This window comes from Triturus cristatus, chromosome 8, assembly GCF_964204655.1.
Source record: "Triturus cristatus chromosome 8, aTriCri1.1, whole genome shotgun sequence".
Taxonomy (NCBI): domain Eukaryota; kingdom Metazoa; phylum Chordata; class Amphibia; order Caudata; family Salamandridae; genus Triturus; species Triturus cristatus.
The window spans coordinates 341,811,003-341,837,399 of record NC_140591.1 but is presented as its reverse complement, the minus strand read 5'-3'; the positions used below and the strand labels follow the sequence as shown (position 1 = coordinate 341,837,399).

At 48.4% G+C, this 26,397-nt stretch overlaps 1 protein-coding gene across 1 annotated transcript in view; it reads left to right on the top strand.

The window, feature by feature from the left end:
• The window catches only part of KATNAL1 (katanin catalytic subunit A1 like 1), a 386,354-nt gene that overhangs the window by 103,374 nt on the left and 256,583 nt on the right, over positions 1-26,397 (top strand). Inside the window, exons 4-5 of the mRNA XM_085621654.1 lie at positions 11,421-11,586; positions 20,559-20,686. Of these exons, the coding sequence (XP_085477780.1) occupies positions 11,421-11,586; positions 20,559-20,686 (294 nt within the window). The remainder of the gene's footprint in view (positions 1-11,420; positions 11,587-20,558; positions 20,687-26,397) is intronic.

The following is a 26,397-nucleotide window of genomic DNA, read 5'->3' as shown; positions in this document are numbered from 1 at the left end:
TGCAGGGAGAGAGCGCCTCGCTCCGAGCCATCAATCAGCTCATTATTGATTTATGGACGAGCCTCCGGCGGGAGGCGGAAGCAGGGGAGGAACTCCATGTTCTGACGGACAAGGTGCGTGACTGAGCAGGGCCGCGAAAACACACCAGGAGGGGGAGAGGAGGGCGCTTGCGGTAGGTGCCTCCTGGACCATACAGCAAGTGAGACCATACAATTCCAACGACGATGAGGTCCGAGGATAGGATAATGCTGTGTCATGTAAAGCGTTACCTTGGGGCGGACATCGCTGCAAAAACAATATCCGATATTAAATGGCGTGTTATCCTATAAGGCTGACAAAACGGTTCGCTTCTAACATTAGGGGTGGCAAATATCGCATTCTCCAGAGTTTCACAAATGACGTCTTTTAGAGGAGGCATACTTAAATTATATTACATACAGTTTACAGTCTGCGGCACGTGGCGCTCTTTAGAGCAAGAGTGGCGCTGGGACGGCCTTGCCGCTCTATAAGTCTGCGGATATGTGGATGAATGAATGTAATGTGTTTATATAGCGCAAAACAGCTGCTCCAAAAGGAACATCCAGGTGCCAGGAGAGGCTAAGACCGGTTGAAGTAATAAACAGGGGGGACCAGCCAATATTAGGTCTCTAAAGAGTTGGGTTTTTAAGAGGCTCTTGAATGAGTTCTCTGATAGGATCTTTCAAAAGTTTCCAGATCTTCGAGGCCGAGAAGGAGCGCCCACCTGCTCTGGTTTTCTTGATTTAAATATTGAAGGCCACGCCCCACTGCTGCACACTAGCAGCATCGACTCCCTTGCTTACACCATGGCAGCTTCAGGTGAAATCTCGGACCGCGAGGGCACCTGGATTCCATGCCTGCGAGTTTCAGGAAGGAATGTCCTTTGCCGCCGACAATCAGTTCATTGCCGGTACAGATGCCGCCCTGTAGTTGATGGGAGGATATGGCCCGGGCTGCTTCCAGGCATTAATCTCTCCGTGGCTTCAGAGCCCAGGTCTGCCTGCCTGCGTGGCTCTATCCCGGTTCCACCCACAGCGTATTTCTAGAGGTAGAGGAACTGCCCTGACTCTCTCCGGAGGAGGCTGGGGGTGGGGTGCAGGCTCACACTTGTAAAGTCTGCATGGCTAGGACTGACGGCTGAGACAGACATCATTACACCTAGGCAGGAGCCGAGAGCACAACCAGGCGCCTCATCCCACCACTGGGTGCAGCTGGAAAGTAAGGAAAAGTCTTTCTGAATTGGATTTCCTGCTGGCTTGAACGCAAGTCTGAGACAGGTAAGATGAGCGTGTACCATGGTCACCTGGGCAACAGGTGCACATATATATGTTTCTATAAGTTAGTGGGCATCTAGTCTGAAAAGTTGCGTTAATCGTTTTTCTAACCAGCGGGCTGGAGGGAATATATTCAATTTTTCCGGTGTATTTACATTTTTCATTCTCGCACCACACTTGCACGTCATATGATTCCCCTCTATTGAGACCCTACTGCTTTCCTCTCTTAGCGCCAAGAAGCTGAATTGACTCTAAATGCAACACCTGAAACTCCATTGCCCCTAAAAATCCCAATAATGTATGTTTATACCTTTGTATGGGTTGTGGGCTAATGTCCTGCCACTCCCCCCCTTAATGGAAACGTATATGCTCCATTAGGTTCTCCTCCGAAGCACTGTTGCAGGGTAACCTGACCCCCCGTAGAGTGCTGAAGTTGTGTTGTGCCACACCCCCCTCTCCCACCCTCCCTAGTGTGGTAAAGTTGGGACCCCTCTGCTGGGAGTAAATAAACATTATATCTGCAGCCTCGGAGGCGGGTCCCTCTCCCCGCGCCCTGTTTCCACATTCCTAGGGTTGGAAACCCTCCCGCTGTTATCGTCATTACTGTAGCGTGGCTGTATGAGGATGGCATCGTGGGTATATCTGTGGACAGAAACACACATCCACACTAGGTGCTACTTCGGCCGTAAGGTCACGTGCGACCGTGGCCCATTTATTATATACCCTCAGACCGAGCCCGGTCACGAGGGGTGCGGTGCGTACATTTACATTCGTAGAGGCCGGGTGGCACTCTACATCCCTCCAAACCTTTGGTTGCCATGGAGGCGTCGGGGAGAATGAGGAAGAGGGCAGTGAGAAAGATAGAGAGGAAAGAAGGAAAGACAAAGGGAGAGAGATAGAAAGAACTAAAGAAAGAAATGAAAGAGCAAACGGTCCACATGTGCAGAAGGGAATGTTTATCAAGTCTCTGGCCATCACCCTGGTGATGTTATCACGTGCTCAGCCGCTTGACAGGCATAGTCTCTAAGCCTCTGACTGGGTGCCGGATTCGGCCTCAACTGGTAGCGTTGACCTCGGGAGGATGTCACGTCTTGTGTTGAGGTGGCGCCATCCTGACACCCGTCTGGATAGGAATCGGCCATTGGACTCGTTGGGCGCGGGGTAGCGCGGTCCTCTGCGTTCCGCCGGGGCGATGGTGTTGGGGTTTCTCTTGGGCTTGGTGCAGTGATGTCCGGGAGGCTGGACATCTCTTCATCTCCTTCGGGGGCTGCCCCGTCACCACCTCCTTGAACCACGATACATTCCTTACTACCGTGTGCTGCCCTCTCTGGGCGGTGATCATTGTTCCTTTTACGTTAGTGACTGTCCACTCCTCTGGTTCATAAGGTGTGCGGAACTTCCACCCGGGATGGCGATCCTTCAGAATTACCTGAGACCCAACTCGGATGGCTGGAACCTTGGCTCCTCGGCAGAAGGTGGCCTTGTCATTAGTTTGCTGACGCTTCTGTTGAGCCCGTTCCTGATCGAGGGCTTGCGGCGCCCCCACTCAGGGTCCTCGGGGATGAGGTCCCGCGGTGTCTGCTTCAGAAGGAGCGTTGCTGGGGCGCACCCTGTCGTGGAGTGGGGCGTCTGCTGATACGCAAACAGGAACTGATGAAGACAAGTTTCGGGGTCTTGATGTCTGTCCATTCCTATGCGCAGTGCCCTATTCAGAGTCCTCATAAATCGATCAACCTCCCCGTTGGCTTGAGGCCACTGGGGTGTGATGCGCCGATGTCTGATCGCTCACTTCTGCAGGAAGTCTTGAAATTCCTGACCGTGGAACGGTGGTCCGTTATCTGATTTCACCTCCTCGGGCAACCCAAAGGTTGCGAAGATCTTTTCGAGTGCAGGCTGGACATGTGCGAAAGCCGTGGACAGCAGTAACTCAACCACCGGGAACTTGGTGTGCGAGTCCATTACCACCAGTGTGTGCCGTCCATCAACGTTCACTTTGATCCAGGGTATGCTGCATGGCTCATCCGTGATGATTGGTGCGGGAGCCGGATCAGCCCCCGTAATGGCGCATGGGTGACAGGCCCGTACCTCTTCATCAACCAGTCTGTCCATCCCCGGAAACCATACTTTGGACCTGAGCCGAGCCTTTGTCTTGGCAACTCCTTAGTGACCTTGGTGTGCTAGGGTTACCATGCGACTGTGGAGCCCCTGTGGGACGACGATGTTCTGGCCCCGGAGCACTAGTCCAGACTCCCCGATGCTGAGTTCATGCCTCACTTTCCACAATTGTCTCATGGCGTTCTGTTCTTCTTCAGTGAGATTCGCCACACCGTCGAGGAATCATGCCATCTCCCGGTGGCAAGGGCTGCCTTGACTCGCTGTAGTGCGGGCTCCAACTCGGTGGCGTCGCGCAGATCCTCTTTGGCGACTGCCCGCGGGCAAGCATCATCCTAGATCATATGCACAAAGGCTTCCATGTTCTGGCTCTCGTCCGGTGTCCGTCCGTCTTCAGTTTGCGATGGGTGCCTCGACAGGAAGTCCACGGGGTTGTCCGCCCCAGGGCGGTACACCGGCTGGAAGGAGTACGCATGCATTTGTACTGCCCACCGCTCGATCCTTGGCGGGGCCAACCTGTTGGATCCGCTGAATAACGGTAAGAGGGGTTTGTGGTCCGTTACTACCCTGAAGGAATGGCCAAACAGGTAAAGGTGGAAATGCTGACATGCCCAGCGGATTGCTAGGGCGTCGTGCTCTATCTGCGCGTGTCTCGGTAGATGACAGCGCCCTACTGGCGTATGCGACGGGCACGTAGTTTCCTGGCCGAGCCTCTTGCAGAAGTACAGCGCCGAGTCCCACCGGACTTGCGTCAACGACCAGCTCTGTATTTCGTCCCGGGTGAAAGTACCCCATTTTCGTTTGGTCCAACAGTGCCTTTTTGATCCCTTGAAAAGCAGCCTCCTCTCGAGACGTCCAGGTCCACGGCGCTCCTGCTTTCGTCAGTTGTCTCAGCGGTTCGGAGATCGTGGCGAGATTTGGGAGGAACTGCCCACAGTACGTCGCCATTCCCAGGAATCTCCTGATTGCCGTCTGATTCTGTGGTACTGGCGCGTTCCTGATCACCTCCGCCTTCCGGGGATCCACTCGAAGACCTTCTCTGGAAAACACGTACCCGAAGAAGTTTATGGAGCTTTGGTAGAAGGCGCACTTTTTTTGTGTAGGGTGAGACCGCAGTCTTTTAGCCGTTGTAACGTGGCTCTCAGCCGGGCGTGGTGTTCCTCTAAGCTCTGGGAGTATATTAGAATATCGTCGCTGAGGTTGATTACTCCGACGAGGCCAGACAGAGTTTCTTGAATCACGTTCTGAAAGACTTCCGCCGCGGATGACACTCCAAAGCTGAGTCTTGTGTATCTTCTCAGGCCCACGTGCGTGGAAAACGTTGTTATATATCTACTTTCGGGAGCCAGCTCTAACTGATGGTACCCGGAGTTTAGATCAAGTTTAGAAAACCACTGGGCCCCGTTTAAGTCAGCGACAATGTCGTCCATCGTCGGGGTCATGTACCGCTCCCTGCGAATGGCCAGGTTGGGGAGCCGCATGTCCACACACAAGCGGATGGCGCCAGGTTGTTTTGGCTTTGGCGCCACCACTAGGGGGGACACCCATAGGGTTGGCCCCGACATCTTCTCAATCACACCCATGTCTTCCATGTTCTGCAACACCTGCTCCACCAGCGGCCGGAGGTGGAGTGGGATCCGCCTGTGTCGGAGTGCTCTTGGTTGGACGCTTTTGTCGACATGTAGCTTCACTTGGTAGTTCTTGAGCTTGCCCAGCCCCGTGAAGAGTTCGGGGAATTCTTTTAATATGTCTTCAGCATGGTGTTCGTGTATTTGTTTGGCGAAGAACACGAATTCTAGGTCTTCCGCTGTGTGGCAGCTTATCAGCGTGCCTGTTCCTCCTTCCGTTACGTGGAACGTCCTTGTCATCGTGTGGGCATCGCTCGAGATCTCAACTTCAATCATTCCTCTCAATGAGAGAGGTTTGGTGCCACCGTACGTGAAGATCCTGGCTTTGCTGGGGACCAAAGACGGTTGGGGTCGTAGCTGGTCAAACTGGTTGGAGTCCTCTACGTGCACCGACGCTCCTGTGTCGATGAGAGCTTGTATGATGCATCAATTGACGCCGACATAACATATTGGGGGTGGGCGCCTTTTCTTTCCTGGTCGTCCCGCGAAGGAAATGACGAATGCATCGTCGTCGTCTTCATAGTAGGCCGTGGCGGTAGCTCCCACCGGGGCATCGGCGACTCCCTGGTCTTCCAACGTGAGTTGTCTCAGACTCATCTGGCATCCTCTGGGTGCACTACTGCGTGCTCGTCCTCCTCGCCCTCTGCACACGTTGGCCTAGTGGTTGACCTTTCCGCACTTGGCGCATGCTTGTCCTCTCGCGGGGCATTTGTCGTGTTCTCCCTGGTCAAACCCACAGTACCCACACTTGCTGTTGGGCCGTGTCCCTGTGCTCCGCCGCTGGGTTCCCACCGGCCGTCTTTGGATAGCTTCCACAGATTCCTCCTTCACTCGCACCTACTTCTTCCATCTTCTCCGCGCGCTTGTCGGAGAGTTCGTGCGACCGGGCCAAGATTAGAATTTCATCTAGCGAGATGCCCGGTTGCCGCAGGATGAGACGCCTCAGGGTGACCGATTTGCATCCCGAAATCAGTTGCGCTCTGATCTCATTGTTGTGGTCTATGCCCGTGCAGGTGGTCGCAAGCTTTCGAAGCCTGGCGTAGTACATATCCATCGTCTCCGCTTCCGTCTGCCGGGCCTGTCGCAATTTGAACCTCTCGTAATCCGGGTTTATCTGGGGGTCGAAGTATTTGTTCAAAGCAGCAATGGCGGCCTCGTAGTCGTCGTCTTCGACGGTATTTGGTAGAGTTTCAAACAGCTCGTACAGCTTGTCACCCCCAAAGTGCATGAGGAGCGAGCGTTTCACCTTGCCGTCGTGTTCGCGTGTCCCGGTGAAATAGTGGTTGAGATGCCCTACCCACCGCTTCTACCGTGGCGCTGCAGTGGCGGGGTCAGCTAGCTGGCTAAATGGCGGCAGGGACGTCACTGAGGCATGTGAGTGAGGATTTGTGGGGGCTAGGGCCCCTGCAGCTCGTTAATCTCCCATGTTGCTGCACTATGTAGGTCTGCTCCCTGGTAGCACCCTCTGGAGACCACTTGTGTTCTATGGTGCAGCCTGTTTGTGCCCTCCTGGATATTCCCTCTTGAGACTCTGCCTGGCAGCTGAAGCAGATATCCCCTTGCTGCTAAGCTGAGGGGAGCTTCCGCTTTGGCCTTCGATGTAGTCTTCTCTTTGCACTTTTGGTTTCAGGGCAGCGCTGTCTGCTTGCCGTCCACAGCAGGGGCACAGCTCCCTCCTTCTGAGGCCTGCAGGGCCACGCGCGGGAGATCCGCCGGGCCGGGCCTTCATGAAGCTCGACTTCGTGCGCAGAGGGCCTCCTGATGATTACCAGCCCCGCTGCAGAGGGCTGGGTGAAACGCCGGCAAACCGCCTTGGATGCGGGCGCACGCAGGAGCGGGGTGTACACACCCACCGCAGGTCGCCGCTGTCTGCCACCATGGGAGGGCGATCCTCGCTGTCAGTGCCGCCACAAAGGGAAAGGCGCGCGCGCTGCCCCCAGACCGGTGTGAGGATTCGGATCGGGCCGCAGGGAGGTAGGCGGTCCGCCGGGTGCAGGATCAGGAGCGGGATACAGCAGGGGTCTGAAGACACCCCCTCGTCGCCAGTGTAGCGTGGCTGTATGAGGATAGCCTCGTGGGTATATCTGTGGACAGAAACACACCACCACACTAAGTGCTACTTCGGCCGTAAGGTCACGTGCGACCTTGGCCCATTTATTATATACCCTCGGACCGAGCCCGGTCACGAGGGGTGCGGTACGTACATTTACGTTCGTAGAGGCTGGGTGGCACTCTACAATTACTGCCCCTCCCCGGCCCCCACCTCTTCCTTCTGCCTCTCACTCCTCCCCCTAATCAGGTAGGAACTTGTTTTCAGCGCTGACTCCAGACTCGTGCAGGGATGGGGTGGGGGTTAAGAGCAGGGTGTGTGTGTGTGGGGAGGAGCAGGCACAGATCGAGGCAGAGCTCACTTTACTGCTGTACAGGGGTTGCCGAAGTGATCCCTCGAGCTGCTGCAGCGGACAGGATCAGTCTCTGGGGTGGGGCACCTCAATGACTCACTATGTGATCCTGTGGCCTGCGGAGACCTGTGCAGCGTTAATCACTCACTCACAGTCCAGTGCCTGGGCTTGGGGTGGGGGGAGGCCCTACCAGACGGACTTTAGCCCTGTGTACCGAGGTTAATATATGACCCAGAATCAGCCGATCCCTAGGCATCCATACTGAAATGGTCAGTTTTGCCACCACATACCGCCAGGAAGGTGGATGTGCTGGGGTGAAGGTTCAAGCCTGTTCATGAGGGCCTGCAGTACCTGCCACCTGGTTACACAGCATCTTTCTTACAGGCTCCCACAACAAAGCTATCTCTTAGGTTACACAGCCTCTTCCTTACAGGCTCCCTCAGCAGAGCTATCCCTTGGGTTACACACCCTCTTCCTCTAGTCTTTCAGTCTCACACAGCAGAGCTATCCATCAGGTTACTGCTCCTCATTTCATCCAGTGGTGCAGGCTCCCACAGCAGAGCTATCCCTCAGGTTACAAAGCCTCTTCCTCCAGTCTTGCAGGCTCCCACAGCAGAGCTATCCCTCGGGTTACACAGCCTCTTCCTCTAGTCTTGAAGGCTCACACAGCAGAGCTATCCCTAGGATTACTGTTCCTCATTTCATCCAGTGGCGCAGGCTCCCACAGCAGAGCTATCCCTCAGGTTACACAGCCTACACCTTATAAGACATGACTATTCTGCCTCCAGGTGTAACTGATACCCCGGCTATAGGTATATTGGTACATTTGCTGATGTATTGTAAAAGAATATGGAGTTTCGAGAGAGAATATACTATAGTACAAATGCAATGCAGTAGATTTTGCAAATACAATAAAGAGAGCTATTGCCATTTTCAATCACTAATGCTTCACGAAGGGGAAAAACAATAACATTTTCAATGCCATTAGCTCAAAACAATGTCATTGCGAGACCTATTGCATTGTAAATACTTGTTAGAGACAGTCACAAAGTGGAAGTCAAGTCAAGTCAAGTCACAAAACTTATATAGCGCACTACATACCCATAGGGTTTCAAGGCGCTTAGGAAGGGGAGGAGGATTACCTTTCAAATATCCAGGTTTTAAGTTGCTTTCTGAATGCTAGGTGGTTCTGGGTGAGGCGAAGGTATGCGGGGAGAGAGTTCCATGTTTTAGCAGCCAGGTAAGAAAAGGATCTGCCTCCCATGGTGGTCTTGTTGATGCGAGGGATAGTGGCGAGGGCTTGGCTGGAAGAGCGTAGTTGGCGGGAGGGGGTGTAAAAGGACAGACGTGAGTTGAGGCATTCTGGTCCGATGTCGTAGAGTGATTTGTGTGCGTGGGTAAGCAGTCTGAAAGTGATCCTCTTATTGACGGGTAGCCAGTGGAGGTCTTTGAGGTGACCAGAGATGTGTTCGTTGCGTGGGATGTCTAATATGATTCTGGCTGAGGCGTTTTGGATTCGTTGGAGTTTCTTCTGGAGTTTTGCGGTAGTACCTGCGTAGAGGGTGTTTCCGTAGTCCAGTCGGCTCGTGACCAGAGCGTGGGTGACAGTTTTCCTTGTTTCGGTGGGGATCCAGCGAAATGTTTTTCTGAGCATGCGAAGAATGTTGAAGCAGGAAGAGGATACGGCGCTGACTTGTCTGTTCATTGAGAGTGAGGAATCCAGGATGACGCCTAGGTTCCGTGCGTGGTCCGTCGGGATGGGTGCTTTTCCGAGGGCTTCCGGCCACCAGGAGTCGTCCCATGAAGAGGGGGACGTACCTAGAATGAGTACTTCAGTTTTGTCTGAGTTCAGTTTCAGACGGCTGTGTTTCATCCATTCGGCAACTTCTTTCATTCCTTCGTGTAGGTTAGTTTTGGCGGTGCTGGGGTCATTGGTGAGAGAAAGGATAAGTTGGGTGTCATCCGCGTAAGAGATGATGTTGAGGTTGTGATGGCGTGCGATGGCCGCGAGGGGGCTCATGTATACGTTGAAGAGGGTGGGACTGAGTGAGGATCCTTGTGGTACGCCGCAGATGACTTCATAGGCCTCGGACTTGAATGGTGGAAGGCGGACTCTCTGGGTTCTTCCGGTGAGGAACGAGGTGATCCAATCAAGTGCTTTTCCTTGGATCCCGATGTTTCTGAGGCGCTGTAAAAGGGTGCTGTGGCAGACTGTGTCGAATGCTGCAGAGAGGTCAAGGAGGATGAGGGCGACTGTGTCTCCATTGTCCAGTAGAGTTCGAATGTCGTCTGTTGCTGCGATGAGGGCGGTCTCAGTGCTGTGTTTTGCTCGGAAGCCAGATTGTGAGGGGTCGAGGGATTTGTTGGCTTCGAGGAAGGCGGCGAGCTGGTTGTTGACAGCTTTCTCGATGACTTTGGCCGGAAATGGAAGAAGCGAGATGGGGCGGTAATTTTTGAGTTCGGTGGGGTCTGCTGTGGGTTTTTTTCAGGAGGGCAGTGAGTTCAGCGTGTTTCCAGTCTTCTGGGAAGGTAGCGGAGTTGAAGGAGCAGTTGATGACGTCTCGGAGGTGCGGTGCTATGACGGAGTCTGCTTTGTTGAAGACGTGGTGAGGGCATGGGTCTGTGGGGGATCCTGAGTGGATGGAATTCATCAGGCGGATGGTGTCCTCAGTGGAGATTGGGTTCCAGGCGTTAAGGGTGTTCACGGGGGGAAGGTGTACAGCAGATGGTGGGGTGGGTTGGTTTCCGGGTTGGTTGTCAAAGCTGTTGTGGATGTCTGCAATCTTGTTGTGGAAAAATGAGGCTAGGGAGTCGCAGAGGGTTTGAGAGGGGGTGATGTCGTTGGAGTTGGCCGAGGGATTGGAGAATTCCTTGACGATGTTGAAAAGTTCCTTGCTGTTGTGGGCGTTGTTGTCAAGTCGATCCTTGAATGCTGTTTTCTTGGCTTTTCGGATTAGTTGGTGGTGAGTACGGGTGGCGTTTTTGAAGGCGTCCTTGGTGCTGGTGGTAGGGTCTTTTTTCCAGGCCTTTTCGAGGGAGCGGCAGAGTTTCTTGGATTTCTTAAGCTCATCGTTGAACCATGAGGCCTTCTTGTTGCCGGGTTTGTTTTGACGTTTTTTCAGTGGAGCTAAGGTATCAGCGGTGTTGGATAGCCATAGGGTGAGGTTGGCGGCGGCTTCGTTAACGTTAGAAGAGAGGGCTGGGGTGTTTTGAAGGAGTGATGCGGAGATTTGGTCCGTGGTGATTTTGTTCCAGTTTCTTTGCAGAGTTGGTTGGAGGTGGTTGGTGGGTTTGGGCTTGTTGTAGGTGAAGTGGACGCAGCTGTGGTCAGTCCAGATGAGATCCGTAGTGTGGCTGAAGGAGACATGATTGCTGGAGGTGAAGATGGGGTCGAGTGTGTGACCTGCGATGTGGGTGGGGGAAGTGACCAGTTGTTTAAGTCCGAGGTTGGCGAGGTTGTCCACGAGGGTGGCGGTGTTGTGGTCGTTGATCTTTTCGAGGTGAAAGTTTAGGTCTCCCAGAAGGATGTATTCTTTGGAGGGGAGCGCGTGTGGGTTGATATCCTGAGGAGTAAAAGTGTGTTTCTTAATGGTGCATTGCAGGTTGCACGGCACTCAATAGTGCACTTCCTAGAAGTTGGAGGTAATGGATTCTGTGCAATCGGTACATTTTCTACTTCATTACCCGGAGAGCTATCTGAAAACCTGCTAGGCTCTCTGTGGTGGGCTTTTTACTGCATCCATCTTAAATTCATCCTGTGTAGGGGTTATTAGGCTGCTACCCCACGAGCTAGTGCAGGGCCATTTTCTAAACCACCAAAAGATCTGGAAAAGCGAGTGAGTCCGGCGCCGTGCACCCGAGTCAGCAGCAGCTTACCATAAACCAGAGAAACTAACCAAGCTGCAAGCGGAAGCAGCGCATCGTGCATCATTGTATTCTTTCGGACACTGTTGTCTTGTTTAAATGACATTGTTTCCACTTTTCAGGGCCCCGCCGCAGATAAAACGTCCCAACCGAGAAGTGAAGCCGCTAAGGAAGGAATCCCCTGCCATGCAGCCTCGTGGGCCCGTAGGCAGAGCGCATGTCATAGCAAAGAATGAGAAACCCTCGGGCAGCAAGGATAAGGACTCCAAGCCGAAAGGGAATGATAAGGTGAGAACACTCAAACAACTGCAGCAAGGTAAATGCGACTCATATGTATTACCTTGTTTTAATACAAACCTTCTGTGGCTGCGCAAATTCTTGATGTGATGAAATAGCCAGATTTAGGGTGGTGTGGGAGAAGCCGTAATGTCTAGAAGAGGAGGGCAGATTGAGGGGACACTTACAGAAGAAATGATAGCACCCTCGGAAACATGCAGCGATCGCTAATGCAGTGGTTCTTAAGCCTTTGACTTCTGTAGACCCCCACTGAGTCATTACTGGCAGTCGAGGGCCGCGGCTTAAGCAGCTTCGATGATTTGAACCTGAAAACAATACACAAATATAGAAACAAGCATTCATCAAGCAAATTCACAACTGATGGATTATTTCATTTAATTCACAAACAAATATAAAAAATCAAAATGTTAATTTTAATTGGAAGGTTGGGGATTTTCTAAATTCCACTGAGGCCATCCATCGTTCGTACTATATTCAGTTCGATGCATCTGCACTGCTCCCACAAATCACTCTGGGAACACCAACTTATTTTCTCACCTTCAGTTTCAAATTCCTTCACATTTAGGGTGTATTTAAAAAAAATGTAATTTTAGCCTTCAGTTTCAAATTGCTTCACATTTAAGGTACGTTTATTATTATTATTATTTTTTTACATTTGCTCCTTAATTTATAATCACTTTATTAATCTGTTAATTACTAATATTATTTAATATTCGAGGGAGGGAATTGCAGACACCCTGAGTAGCTGTCGTGGATCCCCAGGGAACCCCTGACCAGAGGTTAAGAACCTCTGCTGTAATGCATTAGGTGGTTGGTGCTGGGGGTCAGACTTTAAGAGGCACTTGTCCTCTTAAGCGAAAACAAGGGTAAACCGAGAGGTCAAGGTGAGATCAAGGTGTCTTCATTATCTGTCATCTTTCAAAGATTTATTGATTAATTGGGGAGCAGATATTGAAGACGTTTAATGATGGCTCACTACTTTAATCTGGAAAACCCAGAACCCTTTCAAACTTCTCATCAGCATTTTGCAGCCTTTTACATAATTTGCAAACAGAATCCGGTTTTCATTATTAGAGGTTTATAAAAAGTAGCAATTGGACAGTAGGCTGCTATGCATATCGAACAATTACTACCAACTGGGTAACAGAGTATGCTGCATAAACAGATAATTAACCCTTTTATTGTCCTGCTGTTTGCGCACCTCTGTGCCTGCATTTTTATCAGCGAATCAGCATTAGGTTGTTTAAAGAAATGTACCTCTTTGGTTTCTCTGTGAACTCATACAAACAATATTTTTTGGCACTTTCAGGGCTATCATTGTTGCAGACCTGCATCAGTACCTCATTGGAGATTGAAGATCTAATGACCGAGCATTGGCTAATCCAATAGGTTTTGCCTTTGGGACCTTATTGGCTTTGTCAATGGTTTTTAGCTGTTATATACAGAATCCCCAGTGCTGTGCAGCATGGCTAAAGAGTGGAGGAAAAAAAGCTCTGACGCGTATGCCCACTTTATATCATAGGCGAGCCGAAGATGCATGCACGTGCCTGCAAAATGAAATGCATTTCATTTTTTTTTTTACCAATTCAAGTTGGATATGTAAATAAGAAATAAAAAAAAGTATGTCAAAAGGGAAGCAACGTTGAGGTTGTGGATGGAAAAGATAGACTACAGAAGAACAACGTAACACAGAGGCTGGAGGGGACGGAAGCAACACGATGGGCGCGAGTGGGGGAAGCAATTCATGCATGAAGTGCAGAGGCAAAGAGAAGCACAAAGCCTACAGAGAGGAACTTGGCGCTGCTTGGGGAAGCACACACGTGAGAAAACAGCATTGGGGAGAAGCACAAGAAGGTGAGTGCAACACGGAGGGGACAGGGAGAAGAACACGGGCGAGAGAGAGAGAGCAACTCTGAACGTGGTGGCAGAGGAGAAAGGAGCAGGTTACAAGGGACACAGCAAGAAAACGTATTCACGCTCTTTGAGTGCTTAACCAAAAAATGTAGTCTCCCAAATCAATTATGTAGTATTAGCACGGATCGCTAAATTAGGGTGGAATCATTGTGTATGGTGGACAGTTCATTTGATGGCATAGCAAGCTCAGGACTAGATGGAAAGCTTAACCCCTTCAGCGCTGCGCGGATTCCCCCGCGGTGCTGAAGGGTTCTAGCGCGGGCGGGGCCATGACGGAACGGTTCCGTCATGAGCACAGCTCAACCGATGCTCATGACGGAACCGTTCCGTCATGAGCATCGAAGGGGTTAATAACCATGAAATGTCTAATTCGATAATCTAAGGAATCAAGTGGTGTGAGTCACACCACCCTTGCCCTGGTTGACTGGACTGCAGAACACCCAGACTATGACATCTGTTAGATTTGTTTGCACTTTGATTCCCAGAGATATGATGTTTCTGTCCAGGGTTCCTGACACAGGCACATTCCCCTTCCGAAGATTGACCGTCAATGTATTCTTCTGGATCTCCTTAGTGTAGGGTTTAAGTTATCTATGGATTCAGGGCGCCCACAAGTGATAAACTGGGTGCAGTCAATTTTGGAAATTGGGAAATAAACTGCAAGCAAAATGCAGGTTTAGGCTACATGTTGTTTAGTCGCAGGTGTCACCCCTGGACTGTACGGAAACAGACCACAACCACATATTTTTACCATCTATACATGCTAATATGTCTATCGCAGGGTGTTAGACCTCTTTCACCCTGATTGGCTAGCTGGGACAAAGCACCGTACCCGGGACAGAAATTTGTCAGGTTTTTAGCATGTGATCCCCTAGCATGGTTTCTTTCAGTCTTTCTCTCACAGGAACATTTCCCTGCCAAGGCTTAGCCCACATTTTTCAGAGTGCGCGGTTATCAGACATGCTGTTTTTCCATGGGTTTGAGCAGCGATACACACACTAGACTCCGTATGAATGTTTTAGATGGGGTGAGATTCCATGGGGGATATCTGTAGTACATGGGCCTGGGGTCAGCAGACCCTAAGGAAAACCTCAAACACACAAAAGGTGATGGGAGGAATGCTTGTAATTTTTCTAACCACTGGCACTTGCTTGGGTTTCATTCCAACCCATCCTTCTTTTGCCCACCATGCCACCTCTGTTTGGACCCAGTCATATGCAAGTCATTCTTTTTTTTTTTAACACAAGCTTTATTACATTTTGTTATAACAAGTCATCCATAGTACAGGATATTGGGTGTCCATTTCATACATAAGCGTATTACACTGTAGGTTACAACATAGCAGTATTATTTAGTCATAAACTCACGGGTGATCAGCCGTGCTATACAAATCCGAGTGTTAATTTCCGGTTTGTTCAGTGTCCTCTTCATGTAATGTAGATTTATGGAGCACAATCAAAGACATAATAAAACTGTCTCCCTCCCCCAATGCTGCAAGTCATTCTTGACCCCGCTCCAATGGGAGCAGTCCAGCCTGAACTGCCGGGCCAGGTTCTCCGTGAACCGGAACACAATTAGCCCAATATCGGTATTGCCCTGATTACCCAGTCGGGTTCTAGCCTGAGCAATTACCAGTCATTACACTTTTTGCAAGCATCCTCCCTTCACCTTTTGTGTGTTTGACAAATGAAAGCTTACCACCCTAGAAAACTAGAGACCCTGGGCAATCCGGGGTGAAGTAGCTTGTGTGAATTGTACATTACCTAGAATCCCCTGCAAAGTATGGGTTAAACAATAAAATCACAATCTCTTCACTTTTTTGTGAGAGACCACTACAGAGCTTCAAGCAAATAGGAAAAGTCCTGCCATGCAGTGGTGCCACACTTCCCTCGATAAAAAAGGTACCTTCCATCTGTTGATAGGCCTATTGCACTGGACAGAAATTGGCCAAAACTGACCATGTGAAGACCACTTTTGGCACTATATTGATTTCACAAGGTCATTTGCCTGTCACTAACCATAGTCCCACCAACATGTGAGGTACTCTTTATTGGTGGAAGTGTGGAACACTAGGGGCCTGATTACTACTTTGGCCATGCGGCGCCAGGTTCACCCCACCGCCAAAGCCGTGGTCAAACCACCCCCCATATTAGGAGTTTCCTCCTGTCTGGTGGGCTGGTTTTTGGCGTTCCCACAGTGGTGCCTCAGAAAAGGGGCACCGGAATGGGAACGCCAAAATCCTGCACGGCATGGAGTGAAAGTCCATGCCTTTGCAGGAACCGGGTGTATTTACACAGGGGGGCACATGATGTGCCACCCCGTGTGCATCATCATACGGACGAGGCACAGGCGTCCCTACAGTGCCCCCTTTGTTTCCTCTCCACCACGGTGTTCATGGAGTAGGAACCTCTATGACACCGCCGTCGGAGAGGAAACTCGTAATATGTTTGGCAGGACCGCGGTGGTCCAGCTGTGCATATTGCAGCCTCCTGCCCTGTGCAACACCGCCAGGGAATGGCGGTTCCCTGGTGGTTGCGGCGGGGCAATGGCGGTCCGACCACCTTAATTGTAATAGGGCGGCCGAGAGACCGCCAACTGACACCCCCACGAGTCTGGAGTCGGCCTCTAAGTGGTGAGAGTCACTTTCTGTCACTCACAAAAATTGTGATGAAATAGTGTGTTTTTTAATCAATTTTTGACCTTTGCAGGGTGTGTGGATTAGGAAAAAATGGTAGCATCCCTGATTGTAGGACACTTGCCATTATTCATTGGAGTTAACTATATTATTGGTTACCTAATATAAAGCAGTTTACACGTATACCACTTTTTTGCAAAAACTTCCTCTGAACCCCTTTGCATTTTGCATTTAATCCAGAATGTGTGGTGGTATAAATGTCTCCTTGCTCTAAACTCTGATTCTTGGATACATTTAAAAAAGCTGTAGCTTCCAGTCACTTCTATTTTCTATTCTATTAGATTGTTTGTGTTATCAAGCGATGCATGTTCGATACACAGTGAAAAAACACAATGTATACCACGGCTTGATTTCTGTCTCTGGGTATCTTGGACTTTTGATCAAACTACAAACACTGTGAACGTACGCTACAGGAAGAGTCTATTGGATGTAATGGTATATTATTTTTGAGGATCTGCTTTCTGTGCAAAAATGCAGAGGTGAAAACCTTGTGACCCTGTAAAGATATGGGAAATGCAGGTATCTTCCTGCACAGGTTCTTTAGTTTCAGCAACCAAATCTCAGGACAATTCTCCTCTGACTCTGAGAATAACCATAAAACAAAATTTCAGATCAGTGAACAACCTGTCTTGAGTTCTTTAAGTAGACAATTGGTCATCCATTTTTTCCCCTTAATTCAAGGATATCTTCCAAGCATTACACTTCACAGGTTAGCTCTGATTCTGTTCTTCATTTCTAGTATGAAGGTTCCAGGTTTAAAATGTGGATGGGTTGGACTATCTTGTAAAGAATAATGAGAGATAAAGGGAAACTCCCACATCCGGTGACATTAGTATGATCCTGAAGTTTCCAAATTGCAAGTAAAGAGTAAGGCTGGATTAGTCTCAGATCTTCTGCATCCAGTCAATCTCTACCCTGTCAACCTAAGACCACTCTTTTTTATTTTGGGAATAGACTCCTCCCTTTCTTTCCATTCCCAAAGGTGTTTTCTGATTGACTAATATGCATTATCACTTCTCCCTCAAGCTCTGGAATTGCCTTGCTACATTCTCCTGCTATTCCCCTCACAAAATCCTTGTTCCTGCCGTCTTTTACTGACCTTGGCCGATGAAGTCTACGCTACTGGTACCTTGGGGCTCCTTAAGGCCATATTTCCCCCATCTTTGTTGGAGCGCTTAACAGCCTTCTCTTAGTGGGCCTACCTTACCTCCCCCTCTTAGGTGAGAGATTCAGGTTTAACCAATCTCTTCCATATGGACAAATAGCCTTCTGCAGCATCTGTTTCAAAGTTTTATTAAAACGATCCTCAGGACAGGTGGTCTGCTTATGGCATACAGAGGTTTTTATATAGTGGATTTGTAACCTTTTCAGACTGGAGTCATCAACTGGGGCATGAAATTTGTGCCTTCATCAGATAATATCTCTTTGGGTTGACAGGCAGCAGCAAAATACGTATTGAGTACATCACCTAAGTGAGCTTCTGAAATTACCTAAATGCCTCTGGGTAGCAGGTGGCATAATCCACAGGTACAGGACTGTACTTCTACCCTTTCCCAGAAGGTTCTAGAAGAACTATCAGACCCATTTCAATTCTTTGGAATGGTTCTGGTGGTAAAGGCTGTACGAGGTCATTGATGTATGGCCAGGGTTTACAAGTTGACATTACGCACACTGTTTATAGTACTTGGCAGTTTCTGTATATTTGAATGGCCAATTAAGCCATTGGATGGTGGCTTGTAGGGTCTTGGCTGTCCCCATATGCCCTCTATTGAGATGACTATATGCTGATTTTATCAGAGCTGCTGGGTATGGTTAGGAACCAAGATTTGTCTTATGAAGGGTCTTGTTTTCTGTGGTACTGTTCGGTATTTTAAAATAATGACACATGGGAAGAACGGTCTGGTTATAACCCTCCCTAGAGCATAAGACAACAGCCTCCGGTTGGTGGCTGCTGGCAAGCAGGCCACTGGGTTGTGGGAGCAAAGCTCCTAGGGTTAAGGTCAGGGCAAATGGGGAAACAAAGTAGCACAAAAGGTGCACCCTCAGCGGCACTGGGGCGGCCGGGTGCAGAGTGCTGTTTCGACGTTGGGCGCCCTGTTGTTTTCTATGGAGAACCTCCGGTTTGCAAAAGCACTGCAGGCAGGGAGACAAAGGACTTCTGGGTGCGACCACCACTTGGAGAGGTAAGTTGGGAAGTTAAGGGTTGGCTAGGCACCGTCGGTTTGGGCACACAAGGCCGTAGGGCATCGGGTGCAGGGGTGCCTTTTGGGGTTAGATCTTCTTACCAGCTCCTGGTTGCGGTTAGTAGGGCCTTCTGGATTTAGGCTGCAGGCATTGGCTGAAGGCTTGAGGCAGGTCAGGGATCACCGGATCTTGGGTCAGGATCGCCGGGGTGACCTCCTCGTGGTGTTTTTCCACTTGAGCTCGGGCCGGGTTCGGCGGGTGCAGAATGGGCTGGATTCGCGGTGTCCGGCGGAGCCAGAAGCTGCAGTTTGAACAAGTCCGGTGTTCACGGGAGATTCAGTCTTTGAAGTGAAGGTAGGCAGGTCCTCCAAGGTTTTTGAGATTGCCAGCTGCAGGACACACCGGGATTTCGCAGGAGCAGGTTCGAGGGGAGACAGGCCTGTAGGGCTGGGGCCAAGTCAGTGGGCGTCGTCCATTTTTTAGCTCTGCACAGCTCTTCGGTCCTTCTTCTTAACTTCAATTCTTGTCGTGTCAGGATCTGAGGAAGGAATGTTCAGGGTGCCCCCTAAATACTAAATGTATGGGTGTTACAGGTAGGTAAAGGGCAGGGACCAATGGGTCCCTTCCCTGGGGTGGGTACACCCCCTATTCCGCCACTCTCCAGTGGGAGGGGGGCAGGAGCCTGTCCCTAGTTGGCTGGGTCCCCCCATCCTCAAGATGGCGGGACTCGAGGTTGTGCTTCACCTCGCCTCCCCCACCTGAGGGGTGGAGTTGGCAGAGGTGGGCACATCTCTCTTCCTCACTTGTTTTCCCCGCCGGTTCTCCCACCCAAAGTGGGGGGTTGAACCAGTGGGGACCAGTTGCTGAAAGCAGCAAATGGTCTGGAGGGGCTCACAAATGCGGCATGCCTTTGAAGCTTCTCCTCCGTGAACCCTGCCCTTCCTGGGGGTGGAGGCTTGGCACCTCGTCCCAGGATGTGCATTGTTTCGGGCCCCCAAGAGCAGCAGCTGTCTAACCAGGGATCCAGAAACATGTCTGGTGGTGGTAGCCTAGGCAGCCACTCAGTCAGGTCACTAGAAGTTGGTTGAGTTTCAGGGGGCATCTCTAAGATGCCCTCTGTTGTGCATTTTACATTAAATCCCACACAGGCATCAATGTGGGTTAAATGTGCTGAGAAGTTTGATACCAAACTTCCCAGTCTTCAGTGTAGCCATTATGGTGTTGTGGAGTTTGTAGTGACAAACTCCCAGCACCATATACTCTTAATGGCAGCACTGCACTTACAGTGCCCAGGAATGGACTTGGTCACTGTAGGGGTACAGGGCTCATGCACCTGTATCCTCACCAGTGGCATAGGCACCCAGCTAGAGGGATGACTGATGTATGCCAGGACAGTGGTTTGTGGGAATGGCACACAGGGATGTGTGCCATGTCAACTCTTCACTTTGTCCTGCACCAAGACACGCAGCCGGCAAAGGCAGTGTGTGAGTGTCAGGGTACAGGGCCTCTTAGGGTGGCACAATAGGTGCTGCAGCCCTTAGAGGTCTTCTCTGGTCACAGTGCCATGGGTACCTCTGGTACCATTTACCAGGGGCTGACATGTGGCCAGAGATGCCAATTAGGTTTTGGCTTCAATGCAGTTTTAGGGAAGCAACATAGGCCCTAGGTACCTGATTAGCAGGAGCCCGGGGCACACTCAGTCAAAGAACATCAGCAATTCAGCAAAAAGTGGGGGCATACCATGCAAGAAAGAGGGCACTTTCTCACAAGCACTCTTTGTGTATTTGTAACTGTAGAGACTGTAAAGCAGTAAATGTGATTGAGTCTGTCCTGTAACCACCACACCAATTTCTGAATGAATACTATTATACCAGTAAAACAAAACACATACTTTGAAACGCTAAGAATGTGAATCCCCTATGGTTCTGATCAGTTGAATTGTTTCTACAAATTGTAATTATACAATCTTTCCTTTGTGCAGCAGCCACAATGAATTGTTCTGTTTTTCTTTTTCAGACTAATCGATTTCATAATGTTATACAAAATAGCGAGTTGAGTAGCATAGTTAAAGAGGCACACATGGTAGATAGTTGGAATATGTGAGTGCTGCTCAGGTTTTGACCTTTAACATCTGTTTGTCTTCATTGGTTAAATGTTACTGTTTTTGCAGGGGAAGAAAAATTTACAGGATGCTGCTGGAGATGTAGATTTGAAAAGGTTTGATGGTGCTGGGTACGACAAGGATCTAGTAGAAGCTCTCGAAAGGGACATTGTGTCGAGGAATCCTAATGTTCACTGGTATGATAAATTCTCAACCGCATATTTTTCTCATACAGCCTGATGTTCCCATGAGCTTTTATCCATGTAAACTCTCTGCTCCTTGATATTTCAGATGCACTATTGTCACCGAATGACTTTGAATGATGTATCTACAGTGAGAATAGAAGAGGGATCCTTTAGAGAGATGTAATCAGCCACTGGAGTGGCATGGTTCCAAGGAAATGTTCATCAATCACATAGACTGAACATAATACTTCTTGAGGCATAATCTGTCTGACTATAGTTATGTTACATGATTATTCCAAAAGAAAGAACATTTGTGAAATATTTGGTTGAGTGACAGTACATAAGCATTCTTAAAACAAAAGCTAAAATAGTGACGTTTCTCCCTGAAGAAAAATGCTTGAAGCATTGCTTTGAACATTCTGTGGGAGTATCTTTACATTTTTCATTTTAACACTTTTTTAATGATTAAAACAGCCCTCTTAGCTTACTTTCCCTTCTGATTCCCTGTTAAACTATTTATGCAGAGAGAATACAAATTATGCATTCTATAAACCTATATCCGAGTGCTTAAGACTTTTGAAAAACAGTAACACTCTTTTATTGCTGCAGTTTCAATTCATGAAATTAAATCTTGACCATCTCAACCCATACATGCACATGGATCCTAACCAATAACAAATCATCTCTTTATGGGTGTCCCCCTCCAACTGTTTAGCCTTTTTGGCATTTTCCCAAGTGGTATCCAAGTGAATGGTTATTTAGGGCCTTTTAGAAGGTTCTAATGGGTCTATTTCCTCATATCAAAGTCATATTTTGCTTCCCTGTCGTATATGAAAATCTCACTTGCATTTCCTATTATTTGCAACAACTGTGTTTCCTCGCCTACTTCCTGGGATTCTTTGTCATTTTCTCTGAAATCCCCTCATGCAAGTCTTTAAAATCATGCACCACTCTTCATACTAAAACAAACTTTACACATACTAAACAGGCATTTTTATTCTTCACGGCATCAGTGATTTCTATTTGACTTCCCTGAAATTTTTATGGTTTTTGTTATTAATATGGAATTGGTACAGCAGCATACCCCTCCTAGGCTACATTTCCTAAGAGTGACCTATTCATAAATTACCACTCACATTTGACCCCATCTGAGTATGTAATCGTTGTTCCTCTTTTAGGCTTCCTCTTAACTTCACTATAACTTGTTCCACTTTTACCTTATCCACACCTTAATACCCACTTACCAACATAGTTCTACTTATTTTTCAGCATCAATCTTTCAGAGACTCATGTGTTCAGCTTAGCATTCCATCTACCAATTAGGTCAGAAAAGTTCACTTGTTTTTTTTTAAGATTATTTTTATTTGGGGTGTGAGATGTGGATGTATCTGAAATCAGATTATTCTAAGACATCAACCATTGGCTCACAATACACGAAAACTGACAACCCCTGTAACTGCTGTTCCTGCCATTGTGTCCAGTTGCACGTAGAGGTGTGGAAGATTATGAAAGACAAAACTTAACAAAATAGGCGCTAGTGTGATGTTGTGGTACGAACCCAAGAGCAAATCATACAAGAAAGTGTACGATTTTTCAATATTTGGGGTTTCCATTCTTTCAACAGTTCGAAAGTTATTAAAAAAAAAAGTAATTTAAACCCAGTCTGCACTAAGAACCTCCATTTGATTGGCAACCATCCGACTTTTAACCAAAGTTTGTCAAGAAACCATGCAGAGGATGGATACAAGGCATCTAAAAATACATTTTTAAAATCCTCAAAATGAGAACAGAATTGTTGGGCAATGTATGTCACATTAACAGAAAAGAGGTCGACCTTGGAAATTGCCATAAAGGTGACTGATGCTGAACACTGCTGATGAAGAGGGCGGTGGTACTGATGAAGATACTTTATAAAAAACGCAGTCCCATTGGACTTCAAATCCTGAGGAAGCATAGCTCATTACTGAACATAATGAGGCAAAGAACACAATAGTATTTGATAATATTTAATCCCCCCCCTGAGTTTACTAACATGCAGGACTCAAAAACATATCTCAGAATCACAAGATTGGCAACAAACAAATCCAAATTTGGCACTAGCATCTGCTTCGAAGAATGTCTTTGTCATCAACTCCACAATTATCATACATGCATGTTTTAACAGAGCACAATTTTGGATGTCTAGGATGATTCAAACGGCCTGCATACACCTCAACACCTTTCAAAACCAAAGCAACATTTTTCAATTTCGAAAACTCTGACCCTAAAACCTTGAAAAATTAAATTCGAGAAAGCACTAAAATTAAACAATTAATTTCTTTCATCATAGTCAACTGTCTATATAAAGAAGACCATAACAGAGTTTAAGCGATGAAACATTAGAATGAAAAAATGCTGCCTAGATAGCATTAATAAAGTTAAAATGACAAAAACATCCATTAAGGATGCAGGTATGCCATTAAAATGTTATCACATCTTTCGTCATCTAATAATTAGGTTAACAATTACAATTCTTTAAGGGTGGTAACGCATGGAAAACAAATAGCGACAAACAAAAAGTGAGCTATATTGCATACATTCTTCAAGTGCAAGTTACACCATCATTGTCTGCAGTATTGAGGCAGGCTATCTAGGCCTTAAGTACATTTGGCATTTTCAAACACTTACCACCTAACTACTTGGTAGTGAAGATTACTTTTAGCATGCATGTGTGGAGAGAGAAATAGCTAGTAGTTTCTTTTAGCTAGGTGACATCACTCCGTAGTCCCTAACTTATAGCCCAAGAGGAGAAGCATGCTCTTTTGATGCTCGTAAAGCCACATGAATCAAAGTAGGCTTTTGCGATTCCTTAATTGCGATTATTAAGGAATCGCAATTAGGGACTCTCAAAAGCCTATGCATGTAGAAATCCCTATTAAAACAGCGATTTCTAAACATCCCTTAATGGTGACTCATATATTGCGAGTCGCAATTAAGGAATGGCTTCCCATTAATTCCTATGGGCCTATAGAAATGAATGGGAAATTGCATGGGCAATTTGCGAATTGTGATGTGCACCCATGTTGCGCACACACATGCCCCAAGGGCATGTGTTTGTGTAACCTGAAACCTTGAAAAATGCACTTTAGTGCATTTTTCAAGGTTTTTGCACAATACAGACCAGAGTAATTTCTCTGTATTTTGCGGCCCCAAGTAGCGAATTCGCTATTTCTAAGGGGTACATGCATTGCATTTAAGGAATCACAAATTGTGATTCCTTAAATGCAATTGCAATTTAAGAAATCGCAATAAATTGCGATTTCTTAAATTGCAAGTGCCTTACACTTTGATGCATCGCAAAAGGCCTTTCTGAGGGTGCAAACGGACGATTTTTGCGAATCGCACCGTTTGCGCTTGCAAAAAACGTTGATGCATATGCCTGATAGTGTAGTATAGTCAGGATAATGAAGCGTTCAGCCTACTACCTTTCTTGTTGAGCTTTTATTTATCCGCTTTTAAGATGTCCCAGCTTCATAGCATGAACAAAGTGTGCAAGTTGAGAACAATTCCAACCCCCTATCCTTTTAGCAGGACTAGAGACAGGGCAACTAAGCCTACTTGGTGTTCATTAGGGACACCATTATGCAACTTCAGTTATCGTCTCTGGGTTGTTCATTAGTATTGATATACAGAGGGGGCAACTTTCTAATCTCCCACCTCATAATTCTTCAGCTTAATGCTACCAAGACTCTGAAAAGGGCACAGCAGGAAAAAGACAAAGTCAAATTATTGTATCTGAGCTTTCGATAAACATCCTTAGAAAGAAGCACACCCATGTAGGTGAAGAAGACCAGCAGTAATATCCCTCACGAGAGGACACACAGGGTATTCCCCCTGTGTTCCTCTCCATTGTAATAAGCTTAGCTTGCAGTCATTGAGCGTTAGCTCATCAAGAAGAGTAAACGATTTAAAAAATCTTCGAGTAGAGGTTCTTTTGAGTTATGCTAAAGTGTTTTGGTTTTGCTAGAAAATGCCCCACGTGCCAACTTTGTAATAAGACATCAGTACCAAGGGCAACATTACACCCTTTTCTTAATTTACAGGTAGCCTTCCCTGGTATTGGTATGGATTTGGTAGGGCCTGTAAATGTTTCAAGGTGGGCATTTCAAGACATAATGGTCATAGTCTATTATGCCACATATTACCAAAAAGTGTTCCCTTTAAGGAACACTTATGCAGCACATCTGTGTGTTATATTAGTTTCCTTCATTGCTGGGATTGGGCTGCCCCTGGAAATATTGACCAATCGAGACAATGATGTTATATATTTTCTAATGAGAAAGGTCTTCTCCATATCACAGATTAAACACCTGACCCTGGCCATCTTCCATCCTCAAACAGCTTGATGGAGTGCTCAAACCAGAACCTGAATCAATTTATAAGGAAAGCTGTAGCACCAAATGCGAAACATTGGAACCTGGTACTACCCTAACTATTATCAAGTTTGTGGAGTAATGCACAAGTCTCCATAGGTACAGCCTCTTGGAACTTCTTTTTAGTCGACAGCCTAAGAACACTATGGATATGGTGGTGGAAGAATGCACTCAGTAGGATAATATTACTTTCGTAGTCAAATGTGTGCTGGCTTTAAAAAGCTAGGTTATAAGTAGTTCACCAAGCAGCTGCAGACCATCTAGGCAAACCCCTCGCCACACAAGAAGACCAATAAATATATTCTGGGAACTCGAGTATACAACCTGCAACCTGGGGACAAGGTGTTGTCATTGTTACCAGCTGCTTCCAATAGTCTCTTTGCTTGGTGACTGTTAGAAAGGGTAGATGGACCGGGAGGGTCGGCCGGGGTCAGGAGGAGAGGTCTCCGGGGAGAGCCGTCTCCAGCGATCGTACAGACAAGTAACTTCCCCCCCACAGACAGATACCACACACGGATAAGGTTCAGTGTTCTTTATAAGCACTTCTTAAGGTACGGTTGGAGGGTACAAGGAGGTCTGGACTCAGGGGTCCCCTCGATTCAAGTCTCTCAAAGCAGGGTAAGGGGTAGCGGGACAGTCTGTCTACCAGTCAGGTAGTTCGGATGCGATGATGACTAGCTCACAATCCTCGAGCTTGGTGGCTTAGTTGGTACGGGCCGCGGCAGCGCCAGCAGGTCCCGGTTGAGATGGTCGGTACACGGTCCGCGGCAGCGCCAGCAGGTCCCGGAAAGATGGTCGATGTACGGTCCGCGGCAGCGCCAGCAGGTCCCGGTGAGGATGGTCGTTACAACGGGCCGCGGCAGCGCCAGCAGGTCCCGACGAGGATGGTCGTTACAACGGGCCGCGGCAGCGCCAGCAGGTCCCGACGAGGATGGATGTTGCAGAAGGCCGCGGCAGCGCCAGCAGGCAGGACGATGGTTCACAAGAGCGGGCTATGGCAGCGCCAGTAGTCCGTCAAGGCTGAGTTCTCTCGGTGTCTCTCGACTCCAGGATACAACTGCCTTCCTGCTCCGGAGTTGCCCCAGTTATAGGGCAGGCGCCCTTTGATGTCCGGACCCTCGCACTTGGAGGTCGGAGGGCCCGGGATGAAGGTGTCCAGACACCCAGCAGGGGGTGGAGCCAGCGCCTGGGGGAGCTGGAGGCGATCGGCACCTGGCGGGGGAAGAGCTCTTGACACTTCGTTCTCCCATTGACCTGCCAAGTGGTCCGCTCACCTCCTGGGTGGAGGGTGGTGCCGGGATGTCGGGGCCG